Genomic DNA, 21,916 nt, shown 5'->3' on the forward strand with positions numbered 1-21,916 from the left:
ATATGCTAAAACTATTTTCCATATGATGGAAAACGCCAATAGTCCTGCGGATGTTCTATGCTCTCCAAATAATTCTTGAATTCAGATTTTTTATCAGTAACGCACGGTAAAAAATCAATAACAACCCATGATTTAAGATTTAGATATGTCCAAACCGGATAATGAGGGTCCTCTGAAGGTCATCTGGTAGAACAACTAGTTCGCAGAACGATGTGAAGGGCTTAGATCATCGTATTTGATCATGTCTAAATCAAAAATCATACTCATGGCCCCGAAGGGCCGGTATGGACCTTATCAGTGTTGGTAAAATCATTTGGAAATTACTAGTATATATGCTACCAGCGTTACGATAGTTACTAAATATATTACAATAGCTATTCAATCCGACGAGCGCCTGATAGATAGGCAGCACGAGGTACAGTGCGTAATCATTTTTTTATCACTCAACCCATGAAATCCTCCTTTTGGTAGGCAATTAATTAGTAACTTTACACAGTCAATCGCCGTGGGAAGTTGAGTAGTTTTATCTCGTTTTAAATAGATTCTGGAAATATTTCTTTATAACTTAGGAAGGGTCAAAATCTCACTGTAGGTGGATTAATCTGGGTTTTTTTATATTTCAAGACAAAATTTTCAAAACGACTTATCTGCTTTTGTAAACAAAGATTCAAACGACGATTTGACGAATCTGATAGCTCTCCCACGCAAACCAATACCATCAATAGGTAGGTGAAGGTTTCCGCTACCTGTTGATGGTGTTAGTTTGCGTGGGAGAGCTATCAGATTCGTCAAATCGTCGTTTGATTCTTTGTTTACAAAAGCAGATAAGTCGTTTTGAAAATTTTGTATTGATTTATGCTATTTTCGCCCATATAAAAATGGCAAACTGTTGATCTATCCACTGTCGATTTTAGAATGTAGGTTTGGTCAATCATCAATTTAAAATTTATGAGCTGACGATTGTTTTGGGTGTTCAAACATGTTAATTTGGCTGATAAATGCCTGGAATATTGCCAAGTCAAAGTGTAAGTTTTTTTGGACACTGTAGGAAGGTTAATAACAATTGAAGCAAACATTTAAAATTCAGGCAAAATCCACATTGAAAAAAATAGTTTTCAAACAAAATGTCAAAAACCGTACCTCAGACAAAACTTGGCTAAAATTGAAATAAAACTCACATCAGGAGAGTGACCCCAAACTTATGACTGGTTCACCATATAGTGGGTGAACCCAAACTTTTGGCCGATGCATACCATGCACATGATTAAACATTTTGGGTTTTTAAAATAAAACTAAATGTTTCCGCCGAAATATCATCAATGCCTCTCAAAGATGATTAAAATTGGGTTCCATTCCACTTTTTATTTCGAAATTTTGTGGGCTTAATTTCGAGGAGAAAAATCAACTTATTTTACAACATGAATTTAAGAAAAATGTGTATCTTAAGGTAATATTTTAGTAGCTAAAAAAATAAAAACTGTTCGTTACAAAGACCTACGATGCAACATCTACTCATAATCTATGTACTGAGCAAACAATACCCGAAATCGGATGTAAGATGGCGAGCCCGATTCTCGGTCCGGCCTAGGATGCTTTCGGGTGGGAAACATTTTCGACTCCATGGGCATAATGTAACCAATGTACTTGCCACACAAGATACATATTCTTGCAATGCACAGTGGCTAAATTTGTGTTTTTAGCGCGTTAGTACCTTTATTATGTGATTTAGCGTGATAGCGTCTTCGAGACATTTTATCAGTAAGTCGACGCGCTTCTTTGGAGGTATTCGGCCTTATGATCAATCCCCCCAAAAGTGAGATGAAAAACTTTTTTTCTCCACTTTACAACATGGAAGGTATACGTCTTCGCGAGAGTTGTAGCTAAACTTACTTACTTATGGATCCTGTACACCTCCGGTGGTGCAAAGGGCCGACTTGAAAGATCTCCATCCTGAGCGTTGCCCGGCTATCGCTTTAACCTGTTGCCAGGTCAGATTTTGGTCGACTTCATCTATTTCTTTATTGAGGCTTCGCCGCCATGAGCCTCTAGATCTGTCTCTGCTGCGATGTCCCGCTGGGTTTCAGTCTAATGCTTGTTTACAGATTTCGGTTCCGCCCCTACGTAGAGTGTGGCCGACCCAGCCCACCTTCCGATCCCGAATTTCTGTTGCTATCGGCCTCTGGTGACAACGACGATGGAGCTCGTTGTTTGAGATCCAGTTATGAGGCCGCCAGGCCCGAATTATATACCGCAGGCATCTGTTAATGAACACCTGCAGCCGTTGAGTGTTCTCCACTGATACACACCATGTTTCGCTAGCGTATAGCAGCACAGATTTCACGTCATTCGTATTTTGGTGCGTTCACTTATCTGCCTGTTTTTCCAGATATTTCTTAAACTCGCTAAGGCAGCCCTTGCTTTCTTGATCCGTGCGCCTATGTCGATCTTGGTACCGCCGTCTGACGCCATTTGGCTACCAAGATATTGGAAGCTTTCAACATTCTCCACTGGATTCCCAGCTACTGTGAAACTGGAAGGGGTCACCGTGTTTACATCCAACGATTTGGTTTTGTTGACGTTGATGACTAAACCTGCCGAAGAGGAGCGCTCGGCAAGGTCGTTGAGCTTACTCTGCATAGAGCGCCGGTGCGCGAGGAGTGCAACGTCATCAGCCAATTCGAAGTCGTTTAGGTGCTCCATGGTTATAGGCTGCCATAACAGGCCGCGGTTCGGTTCACGGTCAATCGCATCTACCAGAATCTCGTCGATGACGATGAGGAACAGTAACGGTGATAGAATACATCCTTGCCTCATACCAGCTACGACCCGGATAGGGTCGGACAGGACCCCAGTGTGCAGCACTCTACACGAAAAGGTCTCGTACTGTGCTTCGATGAGGCCGATGATTTTCTCAGGAATCCCCATGCGTCTTAGGGTGCCCCACATATTCTCGTGATTGAGACGGTCAAAAGCTTTTTCGTAGTCAATGAATACCAAGTAAAGGGACTCCAGAATGATGCGGAGCGTGACAATATGGTCCACACAGGATCTTCCGGCACGGAATCCGGCCTGCTGCCGCCGGAGAGTCGCATCGATCTTCTCCTGAATCCGGGCTAGGATAATTTTACATAGAACTTTGAGAACGGTACACAGCAACATAATGCCTCGCCAGTTATCGCATACAGTCAGGTCACCCTTTTTGGGCACCTTCACTAAGATACCTTGCATCCAGTCGACCGGGAAAGTTGCGGTGTCCCAGATATTACGAAATAAACGATGCAGTAGTTGAGCGGATGTCATGGGGTCAGCTTTGAGCATTTCGGCTGATATGCGATCGACCCCTGGGGCTTCATTCGACTTCATGCTTTGGATGGCTGTTTGAATCTCTAGTGATGGAGCTTCGGTATTGACGCGTGTTATACGTCGGATCCTAGGTAGATCATGCCGAGGTGGTGATGGTCTGGCTGGCACTTGAAAAAGTTGTTCGAAGTGCTCGCACCAGCGTTTCAGCTGGTCAGTTGGGTCGGTCAATAACTGATCATTCGCGTCTTTCATAAGCATCGTTGCATTCATCTTTGCCCCGCTTAAGCGTCGTGAGATATCGTAGAGGAGGCGAATGTCCCCGGTTGCGGGGACTTCGTCGGCCAGAGAGTCTGTCCACGCTCGCTTGTCCCGTCGACATGAGCGTTTTTCTTCCTTCTCAAGAGCCGCGTATCGTTGACGGGCTAAGACTTTGGCTCCTCTGGTTTTTGATCGCTCTATCGCGGCTTTGGCTCCTCTTCGCTCCTCTATCTTCCTCCAGGTCTCATCGGTGATACATTGTTTTCTCCGGGTGCGCAGTGCGCCCAGATTGTTCTCGCTGGTGGCGATGAGGGCATTCTTGATGGCGGTCCATTGGTCTTCAACGCTGCCACCTTCCGGAATATCTGCAGCACGCGTCTCCAGTTCTTCAACGAAGGACTGTTTCACCGTGGCAAATTCCAGTCGGCGTGTGTAGAAACGTCATCCAACTCTTTCCTCCTGCCGACGAATCCGCACAATGCGCAGGCGTATTTCGCCGATGAGGAGGTGATGATCAGACGTGATATCGGCACTACGTTTATTCCGTACATCAAGAAGGCTCCGTTTCCATTTTCGGCTGATGCAGATATGGTCAATTTGATTTTCTGTAAAGCCGTCACGGCAGACCCACGTGACCTTGTGAACCGGTCGATGAGGGAAGAGCGATCCCCCGATCACCATGTCGTTATTATCACAAAATTCTGCGAACAGCTCTCCGTTTTCACTCATTTCTCCGAGACCATGGCGTCCCATAATGCGCTCATGGTTCGAGTTGTCGGATCCGATCTTCAAACTGAAGTCGCCCAAACAGACCTTGATATCACCCTTCGGAATTCTATCTACGACGGCATTGAGTAGACTGTAGAAATTCTCTTTGTCTTGCAGATCGGCAGCATCGGTTGGCGTATAACATTGGATTATAGTAAGGTTTCAGACCCGTGTTCTAAATCTGACAACGATTATCCTTTCACTTATAGGTTCCCACTTCATAAGCGCAGACTGTGCCTGAACGCTTAGTAGGAGCTTAGTTGTAGCTAAAGTTCTCCTGAAAAACTTTGTCGAAGACATCAAGTTCGTAATTTCATTACTTTTGGAGATTTATCGATTTTTAGGCTAACCAGTTGCCAATGACAACTACATTGTTCTCTCTTGTAAATGTTGTGACAAACTCAACTCGGAATAAGCGTTTGTCCCAAACTGCAACAGAATAGGACAATGATCGCCTGCAGCGCATTTAGTGAAGTAGTCGGTTTTCGATAATATTTTTGGTTAAATATGTATCAGTTATCAATGTTTAAACATAAACTTAACCATCTGTTGACATGATTTGTGTTTTACCTCAGAAATATGCAAGTTATCGCAATCGTTATGAAAAGTACACAACAATGTTTGTTGCAAATGAAATGGAACGCAACATTGGGTTTATCCTCTGCAGACAAAGAGTTATCGATATTCTCTTTTGTTGCTTGTTTTTTGCATTTTTCAGCGACAATTACATTCCTTGATAATGATAAGCATACAAGCATATGGAGACGCATGGTACATTGGTTCATCAACTCCTTATGATGCGTGATTGATTTCTACCTTGCATAGTAGGAAATGGTTTTTAATGAAACATTCCTTACATTTGCTTACAATTCTACAGTTCAGGATTAATTTAAATCTTTTAATTAACTTGTACTTTGTTATGCGTATGAGATTGACTGCCACAATCTGCCAGTTGTCAAGTAGCAATTAAATCAAACATGACTAAAAAATCCAACAAAACTGTTATATTTTTTTTTGCAATTCCTGATCATAATACCTGGTTTACAGTTGACATTTGAGTGATGAAACGGCCTACTTTTCCATACCAATGAAATCGGTGCTTTAATGAACATTATGCAACTCAAATGGGTTGCATAAAATCCATTATAGCACTCATTTGAGTGCTATAATGAAAAACCAGCATGAGTAGTTACATGACCACATTTAGCTCGATTAGCTTTGGTGAGTGTTTAAATAGTGTATTGTTCATGTCACATAATAAATGAAATAACAATTTTAAATCGACAGACCATAAAGCGATAGATAAACCTGCCTTTGGAGAATTTGATGTCATGCCCATTAAGGGCATGACATCAAATTCTCCAAAGGCAGGTTTATCTATCGCTTTATGGTCTGTCGAGCATACAATGTGGCACGATAACATGGATTATGTTTGTTTCCAGCAGCAGCATGATATTTTGGCAAGATTGATCATGTAAAGTGAATAAAATTGTACCATTTTGGTAAAGATTTATCATATTAAAGCCCATTTTTCGTCATTGCAAAAAATAGCGTGTGCATCTCGTTACAAAACTCGATTTTTTCAGCACTCGTAGTATTTATCCAACGAGGCTTGCCGTACGTACAACTCGTACTGAAAAAATCATCTTTTTGTAACTAGTTGCACAAACTACTATTTTATAAAGTTTTTAAGTCACAATGGCCACCAAACGGCGTATTTTAATATTATCTGAAACAAAACTACTACTAAAACCAAATTATCTAAAACTAAAACTGCAAAAAATGTAGAAATTAAAGTAAAAAAGATATGATGAAAAAAAATATTTTTAAGGGGTTGTCTCCATAAAACGTAAAAAATCTCCAAAAGTAACGGAATTACGAACTTGGTGTCTTCGACAAAGTTTTTCAGGAGAGCTTTTGCTACAACTTATATGAAGAATCAAACTTTATATGTTGTGAAGTGTAAAATAAAATTTTTCATCTCACTTTTCGGGGGATTGATCAGTGAGCTGAATACCTCCAAAAAAGCGCATCAACTTATTGATACAGCTATACGCGCTCAAAACACGATTTAAGCCACTGTGTAATGGTGGGCAGGCATGAAAGTTTCCATAAAGCAATTTCTTATATCTTCTAAAATCTTATATAACACAAATCTTATATAACACCGTCACTCAAGAATAGACAGCAAATTTTTTACTAATTCATATTCCTTTTTCTTCTTCTATTTACGATGGAAAATTTTATGATGAAATTGGAATGCTCGAAACTCGAAACTCAATCTTTTCGATGAAATGGTTTTTCGTACAATTTCCATATTTTGATCATCTATTTATAAAACAAAGTTGTAAAAAAATAAGAGATCATTCTGAAGAACCGATTTGTTTTTTGGATAAATTGCGGACAAATACAAAAAACAATCAATAATTAATTAGAGAAAGCAGTAAAATCGATTAGATTTTTCATGAACAATAAACGCTTCTAAAGAAGAAGTCATCAATGGAGTCATCAGGAAATTTTGTACTTTTTTTGTATGAAACATTTTGATTTCTTTATGGAAAATTCTTTTTTCTATAATTGCAATTTTTGCTTTTAAAAACGCTAATATATTTTTGTTTCGTGGAAATTTTCTATTGTTTATAGAAACTTTGTATTATTTATGAAAATTTTATATTTTTTTATTGCCTATACCCAGGGAATCAATATTCGAGCAACGCCCAACAATATACCCTTTGTCATCAACAGAGTTTGTTACTGACAAACGCACCTTGCAACAAGCCTTTATCAGAACCTGAACACAATATGACAAGAATCATTTGCCTTGCATGCTCTGATATTTCCGGCGCTATTTTTGTAATCAGAATAAGATTCTCGAATATTTTCATCAAAGCAGAAACTACGATATCATAAAACCAAAATTTGCTATAGAGATATTGCAAACAAACGGAATGAAAAGATAGCAACAAAATTGTAGGGGATGAGGTTCGGTTGTGGGCACCCTTTTGTCTTTGATCCATAACTTCGGCCCTAGTTGATCTTATGTCGACATTTGTATACCAATGGAAAGCTATACTAATAACCTTACTACTAGCGAAAAAAATAGTTTGATTTCATCGGTTTGAAAAAAAATATTTACAATTTTGAAAATTTGACATTTTTGGACATTTCAATTTTGTGGTTCCCACAACTGAACCCTTGAAAACTCAGCTAAAAAGAAGGAAACATGAATAGAAATTACCCAGATTCAAAGAAAAGGAATAATTTATTCATTCTAATAGCCAGGAGGCACTGTAAAAATCAGATCAATCTACCTAGCAGTGATGATGCCTCCATCGGTGCATTAGGGAGGATATTGAAAAAATCACATAAGAAAAGTCTAAAATAGCACTTTAGATAAATGGGTTCCGATTTTTCATTGTCAAAAATCCTTATTAATCACCCTAGCGGTAATAGTGTCTTTCTCGTTTATAACAAAAAATAATATTTTGGCCATAAATTTTGATCCCATAGTCCGATTTGACCAATTTTCAATAGGAAAAAATGAGACAGGATACCCCGTCGAATGCATCTTGTTGTGAGCAAATCAGTCAACGATTTGTTCCAAAAAGTGGGGATATAATAACTAGACATACCCAAAGAACAACAATATGAATTAAACTCACTATTTCAATCAATTATGTCTAAATAATTATAAAAACTACATTAAAACGTCATTTGAAATAAGTTAGAAGACAACTGAAACAATATTGAATGATTTGTCAATAAAATATGGGGGCCCATAACCGAACCAATAAAGGTGCCCACAACCGAATTTCGCAGCTAATTTGGAAAATGAAGAAAAAATATTTCGCGCTAAAATTCTAATGGCAATCGTCATTGAGCCTCAAAATAGATTAAATTTACTGTATAAATATGCATTGGAACTCGCTTTTTGAATTAAATTACTTCAATTTATGACACTTTAAAAAAGGCCAAAAAAAAACTTTCGTGTTGTTTTTTTGTAAAAAAAATCATTTGTCCCTAGTTCAAAGTAGAGATCTCCATCCGGTTTGATATTGAGTACAAAACATCATGTTACAATAGCGAACTAATAACGGTTGTCAGAATGACAGCATCTGTTATCTGTGAAGGTGTGCCCATAACCGAACGGTGCCCACAACCGAACCTCCTCCCCTATTCTTTTTTGTTGCGGACAAAATTTTTCGGATCTTTGTCATTATTATTTCCGACAAAAACAAAGCTTTGTCGTTGGTTCTCTTTTGTCGCTTGTTTCGCATGCGCATCGAAGAAAAATTGATTCCCTGCCTATACCCTGATTTCTTTCGTGGCGATTTCCCAATTTTATATGGAAAATTTCATTTTTAAGGTAGAATTTTTATTTCAATTGGCATAGAATGGCTTTCAAATAATAACTGAGGAAATGGTAATAGAATACTAAGTTAAAAAGTAGACAAAATTGGAATGTAGAGCCATTGAAGAAAAAGAAAAAGGAAAAAGGTACAATAAAGTAGTGGACTTAAATGGAATAGTACAAACTCGTCTTATGACAAGTAATAAACATTGTTTTTGATATTTTTTCTTCGAAAAAGAACACTGCATGATGGTAAAATAAACATAGCTTGAAAAACATAGCATTTTGAAACATTTAATATTCATTCAATTAATTGCCATACCGTAAATATGATCACTAAAGATTACGAGAGCCTATTAAAAATCTAGTATATCTGTCGAAATGCTTCTGAATATATATAATAATAAATAGGAATAAAAGGAAGAAAATGTTTTGTAAAATCGGTTATTTTGAAATTAAATTTCACTACTTGATTGTACCTTGTCAGATACGTATTTCGACCACAACAGTAAGGTCGTCTCCAGTGTTTCGTACTTGACTCGACACGTTAGTAATATTTTTCACTTGCTTCGTTATACATATTAACACGTTTTAGTAGAGCTTATTTGACTCTCCAGCTAAATTTCTTATATCCTATCCAAAATTCCCACCATTTTCAATGACATCTTCAAATTTTATTTCTGCTTATTTCTGTGGCTTTCTGGTACCTTAGCAGAAAAAAAACAATTAAGGTGCAGTAAGCTTAACAAAACAGGTGCAAAGAATGGCTATTTGATCACATAAAAAAACTCAGTGCCGGACCCGGGGGACAGCTACCGGATACAGATACATTATATATCTAACAAATCGTGAACGCTATTTAAAATATGATTAATATTGACCATCTCGAAATAATCAGAATGCATTCGATTGATTTTAATATTGTTGAATCAAACCTTCTAAAGTAAGGAGAAACATGAAATTTGTTGATATTTTTGTTCAATTTCAAATTTTGTACAAAGTTTACAACATGAGGATCTGATATTCCATGTAGGTAAAGGACTTTTCAATACCTCTTCAATACCTTTTCAATACCAATATACATAAGATGATGGAGGAATCTCTGCAAGTGCCGTATTAAGAACTGTCCGGTATTGGGAGGTGTCCGGTGCTGGGAGATCTCCCCCTAACACTATGGGTCTCCACGCCTTCTATTAGAATTTTGTTTCTGTAGTGATCATATGCCTTTACGTATACTTAGTATACGAGAAAGACAAAAAGTTGTTCAGGACTCCTCGGTAGATTTTTTCTTTCGAAATAGCCATGAAATAAAAGATAAGAAGCTATATATTCACGAAAATAAATTAAAATAATTATCTTTATGCTTCAATCGCAAAAGTCGCAAGATCTTGACTATAGAGTACGTTGACCTTGTTCATGAGACAAATACAAGCCGGCTGATCTCATTTAATTCGTAGCTTCCCAAAGTTGGGAGGGTCGCGACCCCCTTCCATAAGATTTACACAAGCTGGTGGGTCGCGACCCACCACTTTGGGAAACTTTAGACAATTTTTGAAGCATGAAAATCTTTCGTAAGAATATTATGAAAACTCATATGTGAATATGTACGTTATGTGGAAGATATTGATTAGGAAAATGTATTGGAGGTAACCACTTTCCCTTCGATGGGACTCGAACCCATGACCCAACAGTACGCTAGACTGGTGCTTTAACCAACTAAGCTACGAAGGACCTCCGTCGGCCTTCGCAACCTAGCGGCTACTGAACGAGCTCGAGATTCCCAAATTGGACGCATAGTCAAATCACTCGCAATCCATTTCTCAAGCCAATACTTCCACATGTGTATTGTACACATCCACATTAGAGGAGCGTGAGTATTTAGAATGTCTGGCGGCTATACACATTCTTCATCAGCAACGGTACTGACCAAGTGAGGTTGTGTAAGCTATTTGCCAGTCGGTCGTCAAGCTCAGACCCGACCGCATTGCGTAGGCAAGAGCACGCAACTCAAGTTCAGTTCAATCAAAGGTAATTGCCTATTTCCGGGATTAAACCACCCGACTTGGACGTTAATTTACAATGTTATGAAAACTCATATGTGAATATGTACGTTATGTGGAAGATATTGATGAGTAAAATGTAGTTGAGTGAACCACTTTCCCTTCGATGGGACTCGAACCCATGACCCAACAGTACGCTAGACTGGTGCTTTAACCAACTAAGCTACGAAGGACCTCCGTCGGCCTTCGCAACCTAGCGGCTACTGAACGAGCTCGAGATTCCCAAATTGGACGCATAGTCAAATCACTCGCAATCCATTTCTCAAGCCAATACTTCCACATGTGTATTGTACACATCCACATTAGAGGAGCGTGAGTATTTAGAATGTCTGGCGGCTATACATTCTTCATCAGCAACGGTACTGACCAAGTGAGGTTGTGTAAGCTATTTGCCAGTCGGTCGTCAAGCTCAGACCCGACCGCATTGCGTAGGCAAGAGCACGCAACTCAAGTTCAGTTCAATCAAAGGTAATTGCCTATTTCCGGGGATTAAACCACCCGACTTGGACGTTAATTTACAATGTTATGAAAACTCATATGTGAATATGTACGTTATGTGGAAGATATTGATTAGGAAAATGTATTGGAGGTAACCACTTTCCCTTCGATGGGACTCGAACCCATGACCCAACAGTACGCTAGACTGGTGCTTTAACCAACTAAGCTACGAAGGACCTCCGTCGGCCTTCGCAACCTAGCAACTACTGAACGAGCTCGAGATTCCCAAATTGGACGCATAGTCAAATCACTCGCAATCCATTTCTCAAGCCAATACTTCCACATGTGTATTGTACACATCCACATTAGAGGAGCGTGAGTATTTAGAATGTCTGGCGGCTATACATTCTTCATCAGCAACGGTACTGACCAAGTGAGGTTGTGTAAGCTATTTGCCAGTCGGTCGTCAAGCTCAGACCCGACCGCATTGCGTAGGCAAGAGCACGCAACTCAAGTTCAGTTCAATCAAAGGTAATTGCCTATTTCCGGGATTAAACCACCCGACTTGGACGTTAATTTACAATGTTATGAAAACTCATATGTGAATATGTACGTTATGTGGAAGATATTGATTAGGAAAATGTATTGGAGGTAACCACTTTCCCTTCGATGGGACTCGAACCCATGACCCAACAGGCTGAACTGGTGCTTTAAACAACTAAGCTACGAAGGACCTCCGTCGGCCTTCGCATTCTAGCGGCTACTGAACGAGCTCGAGATTCCCAAATTGGACGCATAGTCAAATCACTCGCAATCCATTTCTCAATCCAATACTTCCACATGTGTATTGTACACATCCACATTAGAGGAGCGTGAGTATTTAGAATGTCTGGCGGCTATACACATTCTTCATCAGCAACGGTACTGACCAAGTGAGGTTGTGTAAGCTATTTGCCAGTCGGTCGTCAAGCTCAGACCCGACCGCATTGCGTAGGCAAGAGCACGCAACTCAAGTTCAGTTCAATCAAAGGTAATTGCCTATTTCCGGGGATTAAACCACCCGACTTGGACGTTAATTTACAATGTTATGAAAACTCATATGTGAATATGTACGTTATGTGGAAGATATTGATTAGGAAAATGTATTGGAGGTAACCACTTTCCCTTCGATGGGACTCGAACCCATGACCCAACAGTACCGTTGCTGATGAAGAATGTGTATAGCCGCCAGACATTCTAAATACTCACGCTCCTCTAATGTGGATGTGTACAATACACATGTGGAAGTATTGGCTTGAGAAATGGATTGCGAGTGATTTGACTATGCGTCCAATTTGGGAATCTCGAGCTCGTTCAGTAGCCGCTAGGTTGCGAAGGCCGACGGAGGTCCTTCGTAGCTTAGTTGGTTAAAGCACCAGTCTAGCGTACTGTTGGGTCATGGGTTCGAGTCCCATCGAAGGAAAAGTGGTTACATTTTCCAAATCAATATCTTCCACATAACGTATATATTCACATATGAGTTGTCTTAACATTGTAAAAATTAACGTCCAAGTCGGGTGGTTTAATCCCCGGAAATAGGCAATTACCTTTGATTGAACTGAACTTGAGTTGCGTGCTCTTGCCTACGCAATGCGGTCGGGTCTGAGCTTGACGACCGACTGGCAAATAGCTTACACAACCTCACTTGGTCAGTACCGTTGCTGATGAAGAATGTGTATAGCCGCCAGACATTCTAAATACTCACGCTCCTCTAATGTGGATGTGTACAATACACATGTGGAAGTATTGGCTTGAGAAATGGATTGCGAGTGATTTGACTATGCGTCCAATTTGGGAATCTCGAGCTCGTTCAGTAGCCGCTAGGTTGCGAAGGCCGACGGAGGTCCTTCGTAGCTTAGTTGGTTAAAGCACCAGTCTAGCGTACTGTTGGGTCATGGGTTCGAGTCCCATCGAAGGAAAGTGGTTACCTCAATACATTTTCCTAATCAATATCTTCCACATAACGTACATATTCACATATGAGTTTTCATAACATTGTAAATTAACGTCCAAGTCGGGTGGTTTAATCCCGGAAATAGGCAATTACCTTTGATTGAACTGAACTTGAGTTGCGTGCTCTTGCCTACGCAATGCGGTCAGGTCTGAGCTTGACGACCGACTGGCAAATAGCTTACAACCTCACTTGGTCAGTACCGTTGCTGATGAAGAATGTGTATAGCCGCCAGACATTCTAAATACTCACGCTCCTCTAATGTGGATGTGTACAATACACATGTGGAAGTATTGGCTTGAGAAATGGATTGCGAGTGATTTGACTATGCGTCCAATTTGGGAATCTCGAGCTCGTTCAGTAGCCGCTAGGTTGCGAAGGCCGACGGAGGTCCTTCGTAGCTTAGTTGGTTAAAGCACCAGTCTAGCGTACTGTTGGGTCATGGGTTCGAGTCCCATCGAAGGGAAAGTGGTTACCTCCAATACATTTTCCTAATCAATATCTTCCACATAACGTACATATTCACATATGAGTTTTCATAACATTGTAAATTAACGTCCAAGTCGGGTGGTTTAATCCCGGAAATAGGCAATTACCTTTGATTGAACTGAACTTGAGTTGCGTGCTCTTGCCTACGCAATGCGGTCGGGTCTGAGCTTGACGACCGACTGGCAAATAGCTTACACAACCTCACTTGGTCAGTACCGTTGCTGATGAAGAATGTGTATAGCCGCCAGACATTCTAAATACTCACGCTCCTCTAATGTGTACAATACACATGTGGAAGTATTGGCTTGAGAAATGGATTGCGAGTGATTTGACTATGCGTCCAATTTGGGAATCTCGAGCTCGTTCAGTAGCCGCTAGGTTGCGAAGGCCGACGGAGGTCCTTCGTAGCTTAGTTGGTTAAAGCACCAGTCTAGCGTACTGTTGGGTCATGGGTTCGAGTCCCATCGAAGGAAAAGTGGTTACCTCAATACATTTTCCTAATCAATATCTTCCACATAACGTACATATTCACATATGAGTTTTCATAACATTGTAAATTAACGTCCAAGTCGGGTGGTTTAATCCCCGGAAATAGGCAATTACCTTTGATTGAACTGAACTTGAGTTGCGTGCTCTTGCCTACGCAATGCGGTCGGGTCTGAGCTTGACGACCGACTGGCAAATAGCTTACACAACCTCACTTGGTCAGTACCGTTGCTGATGAAGAATGTATAGCCGCCAGACATTCTAAATACTCACGCTCCTCTAATGTGGATGTGTACAATACACATGTGGAAGTATTGGCTTGAGAAATGGATTGCGAGTGATTTGACTATGCGTCCAATTTGGGAATCTCGAGCTCGTTCAGTAGCCGCTAGGTTGCGAAGGCCGACGGAGGTCCTTCGTAGCTTAGTTGGTTAAAGCACCAGTCTAGCGTACTGTTGGGTCATGGGTTCGAGTCCCATCGAAGGGAAAGTGGTTACCTCCAATACATTTTCCTAATCAATATCTTCCACATAACGTACATATTCACATATGAGTTTTCATAACATTGTAAATTAACGTCCAAGTCGGGTGGTTTAATCCCCGGAAATAGGCAATTACCTTTGATTGAACTTCGTAAGAATAGTTTCAAAATGACAGCTAATTATTTTGTTTCTGATTTTTTTTTGTATCTTCAAATAAGAAAAAGCGGGACGTTTCATAAGACATTCTTCAGTGCGGGACAAATAGTGAAAATGCGAGTCTGTCCCGCGAAATGCGAAACGTCTGTTAACTTTACTATAGATTCCCCTATAAAATAAACTTTTGATAAAATCCTCGTAAACCCACAGAGTTGATCAACTAGCCTTAATACAAAAAAGGCATATCTAATATCTCACAATCGATAGACGATTACAATCTATCTTCTATAAATAAATAAACCACCTTATCATAGGGCAGTGCTGTTACACTGATACTCTGCCCATAACACTATTCTAAGCACACCATGGAGTCCTTGTACCACAGCCCACCCTTTCAAGATAATTACTCAAGATAAAAAGATAAATTACTCTAATATTATTACACGACAGCTGCTGCACCCTTATTAAACACTCGTAGATCGTAGTCTTTAAAAACCTATACCTACACTCATCCCACAGTTTTTGAATCAATTGAGTTAGGAAGACAACGTTGGAATGAAAATTAGTATGATTGATAATAATGAAAAAATACCCACTGACTTTACTACTCGTTTAATGATAATAATGACTTTTCTCAGTCTGTATGTTGTAATATCAATTTTTTTCGACGATCCGTTTCTTTTGTTGTCAAAGTTGATGTTTATTTTTTCGTAGCTCAGGCAAAATAAGAGTTCATGAGCCATAAGCTTTGGAAAAATATTTAGACAATAATTTGACGTTGGCTTTCTCAGTCTAATTTAATTAAAACGGTTAGTTTGGCATAGCCCGACGTTTCGGTCCCGTATATTGGACCTTTTTAAGCGATTAGCTGTCGGCCGACTCTCATTGCCGACATAAGACAACAAATTAGACTGAGAAAGCCAACGTCAAACTATTAATTCTACCAGTCGCAATCTCCTACAATGGTTTAGAGACAATATTTACATGTACGATGAAAATATTTCTGAAGAAAAACAATAAAAAACAAATCAAATGAAAATTTTCGAGAAAAATCCTTAATCTATAAGATGTGAAAGACTACATGCCCATCGTTCGTTTTCACATTACCAGTTGTATCCCCTGTTGGATTTTGGTATTTCTGAAAGTCTTTACATGATTCACATTTGTGGGTCGAGTGCAGACCGCCTTAGAAACAATCGTAGTTCCATTCCAAATTAACAATCGTAGGACATATGACAATTTCTCAAAAAATAATTACACTCACAACAACCAAGGGTGGAATTTTTACTCATCCTAGAAACAAATATTTATTTCTATATATGTTGCCTTTCTTTAAAACTTTCTTCTGTCTCCTACACTGCGTTTATAAAACAAATATATAATAATCATCCACTTTTGGGTGCTGCACCAATGTATGCTTCCAAGTACTAAGGTTACAAATCCCGGCTCATTGCGCCGACTATGTGTGTGTGTTCTTGACAAATCACTTTCGCTTTGATTAACACTAATTTAGATATCGTTTGTTTTCTTCGCCAACTTGATTTTTCTTTTACTAAATGGGAAATCTTCCACCGAAAAAAACGTTTCTCTAAAAATTATCTTCCCTTCGCACTAATGTTTGCCTTTTTGTATTTTTTTTCTTTAGAAATTTAAATTTCGTTGTTTCACAAATACTGATCTCACATTTGGTTTATTTATTTGCTTAGCTACAATATTGTACAGTAACAATTCAATTATTTCAACATTTGTCTGTGATATATGGATTCATAAGGAGTAAAGAGTTGTCTGCGAAGAAATAGAGAGCGTTTTATAGTTGTTCTAGTCTCGATAAGAAGTCCAGCCGGACTGAGCTGGGCACGCTCGTATGCGTGCCCCGAAAATTGTATTTGAAAACAGCGAAAACACGTACACACGAAATCTTCTAGGATGTTCTATCTACAGAGGACGAAACACTGGCAGTACCAATTCCACCGGCGCACATGCTGGCTGCCGCTGCAACCGGAGACGTCAGGGACGATATGCTGGCGGAGCACGAGTGCCTACAGGGCTGCGGCGAGGCTGGGTTCGACAGGCCAGATTCGTGGATCGGTGACAGCGTAGGACTGCGATTACGTATTATATTTTTGCGTCGGTTTCTCCGGTAGGATGCCGACGTTGGTGGATGGACCGGTATTCGAATCGTTGTTGGTTGTTGTTGTTGCTGCTGCAACTGCTGTTGCTGTTGTAGTTGTTGCTGCTGAACAAAGATGAGAGTGTCGGCCAGCTCTTGCAGGTCGTCGGTGGTATTTTTGAGCTTGCGCCTTGTCGGTGGCGGTAGAGCGGGCATCGTCGGTGGAACTTCGGTCCGGATGGTGGACGTTGGCAGAATGGACGAGCCATGATGATACTGGACGGATGGCGATCCTGGCCCACAGGCGGTTATACCTGCCGCTACCACAGCGGCACATTCGGTCGATAAGATCGGTCGGACCTGATTCTGTTTAACGCAATTAGAGCTGACGGTGTTAGATGCTTGGTTTATACCAGGCCGACAACGAGGCCGGCGGTACCGATCAATCATTCTAATCATATGCCGCAGACGAACTACCGGCCATGGGCGTACAAGTCTAGCCCGTGGGCGCTTCGGCACTGGAGATACACTGGTGGGCATTAGGGTTACATCGTTTCCGTTGGCATCGTTCAGAATGCGATTGTTATTTCCATTACTCGAAGAGCTAATGCTAGTGTAGTTGTTGTTGATCGCGTTGTGCTCGCCTACCGACGACAGTAGATTATTGTTATCAAAGAATCCATTTCGGCTATTGTTACTACTACCGGTACTAGTGCTACAGTTATTGTTGCTAACACAGTTATTATTCCTATTGTTATTGGCACGATTTTCATTATTTGTCAGTTCATAGGGATTCAGTTGATTTGGTTGTTGCTGTTGCAAATGATTATGTTCAACGACGTTAGTAATCTCCGGGAATGAAGGTGCGGTTCCATGTTGCTGGACTGCAGCAGAAATCGACCTTAAGGGGTCCCCCGGAACATCCGGACTGTCCGGAACGTTAGAACAACAATTCCATTTCCTTTTCCATCGGTGGTGCTTTGTAAGGGATTTGACGCAACATCGTTTTTCCTGTAGTCCTGCGGTTATCTGCTCGCTCTTATCCAAAGTATTTCCAGCCGAAGGCTTAACCTTAAAGCTACAAAACGTACACTGTTCACTAAAGTGAACGTACGATTCCGCCGTGGTTGTTGTTTCGAAGTCATCGCCGTTAACCGTCTGGCGAAATTGAGAGCAGCAATGAAACGTTCGTGATTCGCATTTTTCACGGGGATGACCTTTGACTGCGGCCACATTTCGCTCTTCTAACATTGAACACATGTAGAATGCCGCCTTCTGGTGGGTCACGGTTGATGCACTGGTTGCAGCCGTTGATAGTGAGACTGCATCCAGGTTCCGCAAACCAGCCGAGGTGATGTTGTTGGTACATTCTTTTGAATTATCACAGCAATGCAATGTGCGAGGTCGTTGACGGTTCAAGTCGTTGAGGGTGCCCGAAACCGGTAGGACCGAGGAATTAATTGAAGAACAAATGTAAACCTCGGGAAGGTGATTCGTTTTGGTACAATTGGTCAGCGTGCTCAGTTTTGAAGTTGTGCCTATGGTGGATGTGGTAGTCGAAGGGCCGTTTGCAAGATGCCTGGCATTCTGAGCGATTGTTGGCAAATTGGTCATCACATTCTGACGATTGTTGCGAATATATTCGTAGGTTGTGAGACCAAGGAACGAGATGTAGATGTGGAAAAAGCAAAGATGTATGAGAAGACCAGCTGCTATCGCAGCCAAAATCCCCAAGAATCCGATGAATACCAGGAATATGGTGTTGTTGATACTAATCCCGGTAGACTCGAGAGGTTTATCGGTTGTTAATTCAACTGACTCAGTAGCGTTGTCCGCTATCGTATCGTTGAAAAAAGTCTGATTCAGTAACAAATCCTGCGCCGAACTAGTGATGTTGTCCAATAATGTTGGTAGCGGAGTGTTAGCAAGAGTATCGTTATTCAAATCGGTATCAGTCTGATCAGTAGCAGAGCTCACAATCACCGGACCGGTAGTAGAAACGTTGTTCGCCAAACCAAACCAAGCCAGGTTGAGCCAATCGGGTTGGACATGATAAAGGATAATTTCCACGACAGCTGCGGCCAGAATGACCAACGCTGCAATGACAGCACTCACCACGCACATAAGGAATGCCGCATAGTTTCGACCGCCGACACAGTGATTTAACCATTTGCAATGGTGATCAAACGTCCCGACGCACTTGTTGCAGACACTACAGTGTTTTGTTCGTTGGCTTGTGGTTTTGATGTTGCACAGATGGCAACGTCCGTTCTCAATCACATGCGAATGCTTACTGCGGTCAAACTCGGGAACTACAGTCCGAGTGCTTTTGCGACGAAGCTCTACGTCGGCTGGATCGAGCAACAGGGCTGCCAGATGAGAAACCAAATGTAACAGATAGAGCGCTGCAAGTAGATAGTTCAGTGGTCCCTGCACCGAGGGATTCAAGGCCGGTATAAGCAAGCCAAACGTCGAGTAACCGAACAAAATCAACGCAAACCAACCAACTAGCTGTAGTGGATGCAACGGCAACTGCAGTCCATGCACCCGTCGATCCTTGCGATATTCTGAAGCACCCAAATTATCTTGGGATGAACAAAATCGATTCCTTGTGAGTTTTCGACTGTGCTTGAGAAGAACCTTCCGAAGCGTAACTGTGGATGCGGCACCTCCTTCTTGTTTCGGCTGTTCTTGTTGATGATGCTCTGTGAGCATGATATTCAATCCCGGATCGATGGGTTGTTGACGTCTTTTCTTGTGTTTTTATTGGAAATTGCTGTACCATCATAATATACTCGATCCGATTCGAGATACACATACGCACATACAAACTCACACGCGCTTCAGTAGACCGATGCCGCGACCACGCAAAGTTTGCCGTCAGTTGGTTTTATCGATTGCTATTATGCTTCACACCCGATGTGCTTCCCACGCTCCTAGGGATAAAGTTACAAAACACTTCCCACCCTTTCAAAGCAGAAGTCACGCAGAGTTATTACGTTCTTCCTATCGAGGGATTCCTAATAGTCGTCATCACCTCCGAAGCAGGCTCGTGTCTTGCACTTTTGATTTGAAATCCAATCAAGAGACTTCCACTACGCTACTCCCACTCGTATTCATGTTCCGCATCCACAGATAACATAACACACGTCACAATGCTAGACTTGGTCTATTTTTAATTCCACATCAAAAATTCCAGGCACACACAGACACTTTTTTTCCTATCTACGGTTTGATGTCACACTTTGGAAGGCTACTTCCTTTATCCTACTAGCGTCGTCAGTGACGGTCGTCACAACACTCAGCCGAACAATCCTGCTCGTCGTACTCCAAAGACCAAAGCTAGATCCTTTCGGTTCACTCACATATCTGTTGTTCTATTCGGTTCCAAGGGGTTTGTGAGCCGTTCCAGTTACTGCGAAGTCACGTACCGAGTTCATCGGTTGCCACCACACCTCCCTAGTCACAATCGCACACAGACACCCATCAATGTTACACTCTCGCCGACCAAGGATAACGGCATTATATAATGGAATCCACCAAACCACCGTGGACCGTGACACCCGCTCATCGAATCGAACATATTGTTTTGGAAACACTCATTACACGGTTCGATGTGACAAATTTCCAATATGTTGCGTTCTATTTTGGCTATGAAGAGCAAACCACCGGTTAATCCTCCACTAGTAGCGAGCACTTGACACAGTACTATAATAGATCCGTATTCGTCAATTATATGCTATATGGGCCCGGGTTCCCAATCAGCTATCCATGCAATATGTGTTCCACTTCCCGCAGGCCAGACGAACGACTACGACGATAGCGACTACGGCAGCAACGGTCAACCGTCAACATCATTTTCCACTTCTCATTACATATTCCCGAGCACGCCACGCGCATTTGTTTGTATGCGACCCCTCCGCCGTCGTTATCCTGTTTCTGACGTTGCGCCACTAATTTCAATCAGGCAAGGTGTCTATCGTTTAAATGTCCATCGATGACGGTAAGGGTCGTTCAGCACATTTGACGGGAGATTCCTTTTTTCGCGGCCGGTTCGGATGGTGTCTCAACTGTGACTGGCTTCGCCGTCGTTCTCGTCCTCGGGGAACGTATGTCCTGCTTACTCTCGTGTCACGAAGGATAATGCCGGAAATGAACCACCGAGTGAGTGCTGAATGTGAGTGGATGAGCGACTCTTCCGGATGGGTGTTACCCAATAAGTTTTTGGGAAGGTAGGGGATGTATGGTTTCCAAAACGAAGCAGGACTGAGGTTTTAAAAAAGGATTTGTCACTAGCCCTTTTTGTTTTCGGTTAATTCCGATTATAGTGTGATTAAGAAAATGCAATTTTACCCCTTAATAGTTTAATCATATCAGGGTGTCCTAGAATACATAGATGGACAAAATAATATCAATAGTTAGAGGGCTCGCCCAACATGTTGTGGATTATGACAGTTGATTTCTTTTAAATCTTTCTAAAGAGCTTCATAAATCAGAAAGCGAGATTGATCGAAGTGTCTCCATGTTTATTGAAATCATAGTAATAAACACCTAAGACACTGCACTGTAAGTTCCTAACAAAGGCACATGTGGATCACCGTACAACAAAAAAATATTGGAATCGATGATTTCATAGCAGTAAAATAATTGATTTATTGAAAAACTAAATTAATAAAATATGGATAAATTCAAATCTCACCTCAATAAAGAAGTTTCCATATAAACTTTGGAAAGCGCATTAGAGAAAACTGCTTTCATTTACCCTCTAACGCCCAAGTCCATCTTGCAAAAGTTTTTGATGTCGATCAATAATATAAACTTCGATGCATGTTTAAATATAGTTTAAAGTAATTTTTCAAAATTGAAAATTGAGTAGGGTATCCAATTATGGTTTGAACTAGTGCAAAAGCGTAATATGGTAAAAGCGTAATATGAGATCAGTCGAAATTACCATCTCATTGGCAGTAAATGAACCTAGATCAGTAGGAGTAGTATATTTAGGTATACTAGAAGTGACAGAGTTCA

General features: G+C 41.0%; 2 protein-coding genes across 6 annotated transcripts in view; both read right to left on the reverse strand.

Moving 5' to 3' along the window:
* The window catches only part of LOC134213488 (tRNA-dihydrouridine(16/17) synthase [NAD(P)(+)]-like), a 359,207-nt gene that overhangs the window by 291,411 nt on the left and 45,880 nt on the right, over positions 1-21,916 (reverse strand). The gene's annotated exons all lie outside the window — the stretch shown is intronic.
* Positions 16,058-21,273, reverse strand: LOC134213487 (uncharacterized). The gene has a single exon (XM_062692576.1). The coding sequence runs from the start codon at positions 19,604-19,606 to the stop codon at positions 16,703-16,705; it is 2,904 nt and encodes a 967-aa protein (XP_062548560.1). The 5' UTR covers positions 19,607-21,273; the 3' UTR covers positions 16,058-16,702.

Source organism: Armigeres subalbatus, chromosome 2 (genome assembly GCF_024139115.2).
Source record: "Armigeres subalbatus isolate Guangzhou_Male chromosome 2, GZ_Asu_2, whole genome shotgun sequence".
Classification (NCBI taxonomy): domain Eukaryota; kingdom Metazoa; phylum Arthropoda; class Insecta; order Diptera; family Culicidae; genus Armigeres; species Armigeres subalbatus.